Source organism: Bos indicus, chromosome 13 (assembly GCF_029378745.1).
Source record: "Bos indicus isolate NIAB-ARS_2022 breed Sahiwal x Tharparkar chromosome 13, NIAB-ARS_B.indTharparkar_mat_pri_1.0, whole genome shotgun sequence".
Classification (NCBI taxonomy): domain Eukaryota; kingdom Metazoa; phylum Chordata; class Mammalia; order Artiodactyla; family Bovidae; genus Bos; species Bos indicus.
Window position 1 is genome coordinate 62,905,089 of NC_091772.1, and position 7,858 is coordinate 62,912,946.

The 7,858-nt window shown below is 42.0% G+C and overlaps 1 protein-coding gene across 6 annotated transcripts in view; it reads right to left on the reverse strand.

Moving 5' to 3' along the window:
• The window catches only part of CDK5RAP1 (CDK5 regulatory subunit associated protein 1), a 61,998-nt gene extending 54,149 nt beyond the window's left edge, over positions 1–7,849 (reverse strand). For 2 of the 6 annotated variants that reach the window (XR_011570188.1, XM_019972268.2), the window contains exons 1-6: positions 7,719–7,849; positions 5,214–5,348; positions 4,312–4,642; positions 2,644–2,747; positions 2,110–2,144; positions 984–1,084 (exon numbers count right to left, since the gene is read on the reverse strand). Coding sequence is in view for 5 of the 6 variants with exons in the window: in XM_019972268.2 (XP_019827827.2) it covers positions 984–1,084; positions 2,110–2,144; positions 2,644–2,747; positions 4,312–4,621 (550 nt within the window). In the remaining variant the exon portion in view is untranslated. Of the gene's footprint in view, positions 1–983; positions 1,085–2,109; positions 2,145–2,643; positions 2,748–4,311; positions 4,643–5,213; positions 5,349–6,953; positions 7,133–7,718 lie in introns of all 6 variants that reach the window. The other 4 variants (XM_070801513.1, XM_019972265.2, XM_019972267.2 and 1 more) reach the window with 4 other exon arrangements.
• Positions 7,850–7,858: the final 9 nt, after the last annotated feature.

The following is a 7,858-nucleotide window of genomic DNA, read 5'->3' on the forward strand; positions in this document are numbered from 1 at the left end:
TCTGGAAATGGATGGTGGTAATGTGTGCACAACCATGTGACTATACTGTATACCACTGAACTAACTGTGCCTCTGGAAGAGGTTCAAAAGGTAAACCTTTTTATGTTACATATACTTTACTACAATTTAAAAAACAAACTATTCTGGAGATTTCTAACACTCCAAATAGATATATGTAAGTCCTATGATGAAGGAATTGGAACAAAACATCCTAGCTAATCCGTCCATCTTTCTGCTTCACTTAGTACATTAATCTGTGTAAAAGAATAAGCTCCAACCTTTGTTTTGATCCATCATCAAGAGGACTTAACTATTCCACAATGGACACAATCTATTTTTAAGGTTAAATACATTGACTAAATTCTGGGACCACGAAGGTACCGAATATTTATTTTTGAAATATGCCTCCCAGCTCTCTAGATCAGAGCTGCCCAATAGAACTGTCTAAAGATGAAGGAAATGTGCTTTATCTATGCTGTTCAAACTGGCAGCTACTAGTCAAGTGTGACTAATAAGCAGTCAATATGTGGCTAGTGAGACTGAAGAAATGCATTTTTAATATTATTTAAGTGTAATTAAATTTAAATGACCACATGTGACTAGTGGCTATCATATTGGTCAGTGCATAGCTGGATCTTCACTTGGGCATGTTTTAGGAGTCAAGATGAAAGAGATCTACCTGATAAATTCAAACTGTCCCTTCAGACTCCAAACTCTCTCCTATCCATTACTCTGTGCTACCACAAGCCACATTAGACTAGGAAGGACAGATCACTTGCTGAGTACCTGTTATTTTCCAGGCACTAAGAAAAGTCCTTTTACGAGCTTCATCTCATTTAATTCTATAGCTTCTGACATTAAGTACAAGGGCTGAATGGGATGTATAAGACTGAGAATCTAGCATCTAAGGGAAACTCTAGCGTATGAAGCTACACAGTGCCCAAGTCTCAAAAAGCTCACAAAACCTGCAAATTACCAGATACCTAGAATCCCAATCCTCAGAGGCACTCGGGAGCGGAGCCGTTTGGACTTCAGGGATTTGAGTTGATGTAAACGATTCCAGATGGTCTGTTCAGCCTTCTCCCTACAAAGATGAAAAAAGGTAGACCTGAACCTGAAAATAAACTACAGAGCAACCTAAAAGAGCATGACAACGGGAGGAATGGGAATTCCCTGGTGGTCCAGGGGCCAGGACTCCAAGCTTTCACTGCCGAGGGCACAGGTTTGATCCCTGGTCAGGAGCTAACATTTCACAAACAGTGCAGCCAAATCCATTCCTAAGATGAGTCCTCCCTACACATCTGCAAATCCTGACGAGCCTTTAAGCCAAACTTAAAAACAACCTATTTCACAAAGACTTCCCAAACTCTCCTTGGTTGGAGAGTTTGTTCTCCTATCACTTTAACTATTCTTTTCCCTGTACTCAGCAATTTCTCCTTTTTACTGTTTTTTTTTTTAGCTAGTGCTTTCTGCCAGATGTTAGAGCTATTTGCGTATCTGTCTTAGTTCCCATATCAGACTAAGTTCCGTAAAGTCGGGCTCCATGGAGGAAAGGTTCATTTCTGAATCTCCCAAAGCGCCTAGTTCAATGTCCTGCAAGACCCTCAGAACAAAAATGCTGGATTGACTGATAATACAGCCAGCTGAGGAAACAACACTAACATGCCATGTACACAGGAACAAAGTAATAAGCAGGGTATGTTCACTTGTGATGGATGCCACCCATCTCTCAGAAGAACTCTGTCCCTAGCCACTGACTGGACCTAGCCCTTATGATGTGAGGTACAGCATAAACATGTGCAAGAAAAACCCCAGGAAATGTTGGGCGACTCAGCACACTCTCGGTTTCCTCATCAATAAAATGAGTTCAATAACAGCACCTACCTCAGAGGGTTGTCATGAGAATCAGTCAGTGCACATACAGTGCTCAGCACAGGACCTGACGCAAGGTATACGCTCAGCAAATGCTGACATTCTATCAGTACTATATTCACTTGGAAAACTGCAAACCTGCTGCCTCATCTCCACAGGTTGGGTCACCCTGGCACTGCTGGCTCTGGCATTTTACACAAGATTTATTCACTCTCTAGGTAAAGAATAAATTCCCACCTGATCGAACATGTGACGAGGAGAATCACATCAGCCTGGGTAGAGAGCAAGGAAAAAAGGAAAATTATGATCTTTAAAATCAGCCTTGTAGAATCATTGCCCACAGTCTATTATTTTCCCCCACATTATGGTGAAACACACATAACATAAAATTCACCATTTTAACCATTTTTATGTATACAGTTCAGTAGCATTATGTACACTCACACTGTTGTTCAACCATCACTACCATCAACCTCCAGAACTATTTCACCTTCCCCAACTAAAACCAATAGGCATTAAACACTAACTCCCCATTTGCCTTCTCCTCGCAGCCCATTTTCAACCTAGTTCCTTGCCTGAGGTGAGCACCACCATAAAAGTTTCAAAAATAACTGCAACAGAAGTACACCTCAGTCCCATACTCCTCACTTCCCTCAAAGGAACTCATTCTCACAAGGCCACAGCCTGTTCCTGAAACTCCACCTAAGAACCAGCACAAATGCAGAATCTCGCCAAGGCCCAGGAAACAGGGAAAGAGGGAAATGTGTATACCTCCTGAAGGTTACTGGTCCGCCGGTAGCCACTCTTCTGTAAGATGGACCAGGCTATCTCTGTGTCGTTCACATTCATCTGGCAGCCATAGGTCTCAAGGTAGACTGCAACGAGAGGGCAATTCCACAGGTAAGAAGACAAAAAGGGACCACATGTCTCAAAAGGTTGCCTCCCCAAACACCCCAGAAACACCTGAGGCACCTGGTTAGTCGCTTAAGTCCCCTGATGCCTCAATTCAGAGACACCATTAATTGCCAGATGTACCCCCAAACTATTAATAATGAAGCCTTTCAGAACAAAAGAAATACTTCATTATATACACACACCAACTATAAGTCAGATCATTTAAAAGTGGGGAAAACATGCTCCTAAGACTCAGGAAATATAGTTATACAGAATGAGGTTCTCTAGCCTCTAGAGATAACAGCTGTGGCTAGAGGGTCAATAAAGCCACAAAATAAAAATGAGGCAACTTCCTAAAGTAACTCCAAACATACCAAAGGAAAGTAAGTATGGCTAACATGACATAAAACACATCTGCACAAAGTTTTAAGAACATCAATTTCACACCCAAGCAAACCCTTTCAAACTAAATCCCTCTATCAATCCCTATCCCACCAACACACTTAATCCACAAACCCAAATAAATTCTAAATGGAGCTAAGAGCTAAAGGACAATCACATGAAAACCAATAGAAAATAGCAGTAATTTTTTAAAAAATAAACAATCAGGAAATTTTCTAAACGTTCCTTGGCTCCCTTTCTTTGTCTAAAAAGAGAAAACACCAAACTTATGTCAGTGAGAGACAGAAGGGAATAACAAATTTTAAAGGACTACAAAAATCTGAGAAATCGTGAGGTATACAGGCTCCTCGATTTACCAATTCAATGCCTAGACATTCACTCTAGAAAAAAAATTTGAAGAAGCAAAACTATCTCTATACATGTGAATATGTGTATCTGTGTGTGTATACATACAAAAGCACTTTTAATAGTGTTATTTATAATAGAAAAATTTGTGAAACAACCCAATGTCCCAACAATTGGAAAACATCATGGTACAGCATGTGGTATTTTGCAACAACTTTTTAATTTAATTATAAAGACTGGTATTTGGAGGAATATTAAATGAAAATAGCATATTACAAATAATTTGCACCATATGAATACAACCAAATCATTAAGAGTTATAAACGGAAGCTTTTTTTTGAAACAGTGCAAAAGGGAAGAGGTCTGGTTGTCTCTTAATGTCTTTTCAAATTTTAACACATTTTAACTGAGTGCATTATGTTTTCTAAGAAAACCTCTGCATAAGCATAATGATTTTCTATAGTACCAATTGCAAAACCTGCCTTGTAACTTAGGATGATCTAAAACTCAGAACAGAGATTGCAGGGTTTCCAAAGGTAACCAAAGAGAGGACTCCCCAGGACTTCCACCCGCAATTTGCGTGTATCAGAACTGTTAAGTTTCTTTATATTATTGCTGCTTGGTAGAGGCTGATGATTCCATAACTTAGCAGCCTTTCTACTCTGTTAACCCAACCTTCTACTGAGTTAACCCTGTTAACTCCAAAGCCAGGTCTATAAAAGATCGGTTAAGAATCAGGCCATGAGCACTGAAAGGGAGTAAAGCAGGAAGTCCAAAGAGAAGTAAAGTTAAACCAACCTCTTCTCTGCCTTCCTAAAAGTTCATCCACCGTGAGATACGGGGGTGGGTCCTCCACTTCTGAAGAGGACGGTTGCTCTGGAGGAACTGAAGCACTTCTTAAAAAATCCTGAAAAGTCGGTCCAGTGGCCAGCCTGGAGCTGAAATCCTTCCAAACTCCATCCTCCTGCTGCCTCTGTGGACTGGGACATGCAGAGCTGGGGACACTGCTGTGTGCCCTGCAGGTCCTGAGCAGCAGCCAGGACACAGAGGCCAAGGGCCCCCGCCTCAGACACCTCCGGGCTCGGAGAACACACTGAAAAGGATGCATGGCACTGAAGGAGCCCACAGTCTGCAAGAGGATGACAGACATCACTAAAATTATTGAGCACTATTCACAGGGCACTGCTCTAAGCATTTGACACATATTAATACATTTAATCTCATAAAAACCCAAGAACATACTCTTAATAATACTGTCCTCTTAATAATATTTTAAAGGTGGAAAAACTGAAGCAACTTGACAAATATCATAAAAAGTGCTAGAGATGAGATGCAAATTCAGGCAGTCTATTTTCAAAAATAGACTCACTCAATACTCTGTAATGATCTACATGGGAAAAGAATTTTAAAAAGAGAGCATATATGTACATGTATAACTGATTCACTTTGCTCTATACCTGAAACTAACACAACATTGTAAATCAACTATATTCCAATAAAAATTAAGAGGAGTGACAGAGATGAAATGAGAAGCCTTGACAAAATAACAAAGTAGCACCTTGAGCCAGGAACAGTTCCAAGGACTTTAAGTGATTAATTCTTTAAATCTTTACAGCAATCTTGAGTAACACAGGCACAGACACTATTATTATCCCCATTCAGAGAGGAGGAAATAGACACAGAGAGGGTGAAGGACTTACCTAAGCTCCCACAGCCAATAAGCAGCAGGGTGGGGATCCAAATAAAGGTCTGAATTAACATAAAGCTGTAGCTGAAGCTCCAGTATTTTGGTCATCTGATGAGAACAGACAACTCATTGCAAAAAGTCTCTGATGCTGGGAAGGACCAAGGGAAGAAGGAGAAAAGGGTGTCAGAGGATGAGATGGCTGGATGGCACCACCAATCCAATGAACATGAACTTGGGCAAACTCCAGGAGCTGGTGAGGGACAGGGAGGCCTGGCATGCTGTAGTCCATGTGGTCGCAAAGAGTCTGACATAAATGCCACTGAACAACGACAATTACTACAAAGACTGTGCCCCTAACCACCCTGATACACTGCCTCCCCACACGGTGAAAACCACTTAGCGTCTTCCTCTGTCTTCCTTCAAAAGGAAAGTATCTGACATGGGGGCACCATAGGCCTGATCAGTGACTCCTTCTACCCTCCAAGAGTTTCACATTACTGCCTTCAAAATCCCACCCAGACCCTCTCACACATGGCTGGGAGGCATAGAAGATGGCACAACCTTTACAGTGACCATTTTGCCACCTTCCATCAAAATCACAAACATAACAATTCCTAGATAATTAATAAGGACCTACTGTATAGCACAGGGAACTCCACTCAATACTCTATAATGATCTATATGGGAAAAGAATTTTAAAAAGAGAGCATATATGTATATGTATAACTGATTCACTTTGCTCTATACCTGAAACTAACACAACATTGTAAATCAACTATATTCCAGTAAAAATTAAGAAAACACACACACAAACCTTTGACCAAGCAGTTCCATTCCTAGGTATTTATCCTACAGATAGACTCTTGCGTATACAAAATAACCTATGCCTAAGGATACTTGATGCAGCAGTGTTTCTAACAGCAAAGAAGTGGAAAAGACCTAAACGTCATCAATAGGGGACTGTTATATAAGTCATACCACATCCATACAATGGAATAAGATGCAACTGTTAGAAAGCGAGGTTGAATGACAAAAGCAGGGAAGTAAAGTGCTATACTAGATACAGTAGGCCATCCACAGATCCGTGTAGGAAAGAAAGCATGAAAATTCAGGTACATATTTGTAATGCACACAGTATCTCGAGAAAGAGTGAGAAACAGTGGGTGCCTGATCTTCACTAGCTTCTAAGCTTTTACACGTGCTGTCTTCTCTGGATGTTACATCTTATCTCGACTGACTTAACCAACTCCTACACTACTTTTAGTTTACTTCCTCTTGGACGCCTTTTCAGGCCATCACAGCCAAAGTCTAGAGGTCCTCCTCTGGGTTCCCAAACACTTCTCACTATCACAAGACTCATCACACCTTGCTGTTAATTGCTGCTTATCCCTTATAAGCCAGAGGTCCCTGAAAGCAGGAAACAAATCTCATTCATTTCTACATCCTTGGTATCTCCCATTCTAGTAACATGGCAGGTGCTGTACATGTAAAATGAGACAGACAGGGCTTGTTAATTCTCCAATCTGATCACCTAATGTACATGCTACCAGCACTTAGGAGCAATGCCAACCTACTTTCAAGTGACAGAGAACAGCAGACTTTCAGTGTGAGCTTTAAAGTTACCTGTTTCTGCCCCTTACTTGTGTGACCCTGGGCAAGTCAAATACCTATCTGAGTCACCAATTCCACCTCTGTTGAGAATTAATGGTATCAAAACCTAACTTTGCATACAGTAAGTCTTCAGTAACCACACCTTTTGCAGCCCACACCTCCTTTGTTGGTGGATATTGTTGTTGTTTTTCAGTGTCTGACTCTTTGAGATACCATGGACTGCAGCAAGGCCACTTCCCTGATGGCGGATACAGAACATTGTGATTAAGGTCTTACGAGTAAGCGTCTGACCCAACTGCTTCACCAGGTAACTTCGGGCACCTGGAATCAAAGTTTTGGGACCTTCCATTTCCTCATATGTAAATGGGAATAACAGTACCTATTACAGCATCTATCTCCATGTCTTTTGTGAGGATGAAATGTAGTAATACAAATCAAATGCTTACATAGCACAATGTAGGCGCCTCTGTGCGGCGCTACATTAATTTGTAGTTGACAAAAACGATGTCGACGATTTCGATAGCCTCTTGTCAACATAAGCTAACAATCAAGCATCCCAAACCTTTTACTGGGTGATTACAACGTGATAGGCGGTGCTAGGCGCTTTCCACGGATTACCGTATTCGATCTTCACAGCAACTGTGAGGCAGGTTCTATCACTCCCACTTTTTCACAGGTGACAAAGCTAAGGTTCAAGGGGAAGAGAGGTGACTTGTCCAAGGTCACAAACGAATAGGCAGCGAAGCTAGGGTGAGAATACTCAAGAGTCTGACTCTAGGATCCGCGCCATAACCACCGCCCCATTCTCCCCTTGGACACTGCGCATTCCCGGGGCACCGTGGTCCCTCTAGCCCCAGTCATGGGCCACAGGCGAGGGCGCAGGTCACCTTAAACGCACGCCGCTCACCTTCCGCAGCCCGACAACCCAGCTTCCAGCCGCGGATTGTCCTCTCGATCAGCAAGCTCCCGGCTCGTCCGTCTGCGGCTGCGCGCGCATACACGCAACTTCCGTTCCGCCGCAATATCGGTCCAGGGTGTTCCGTCCGG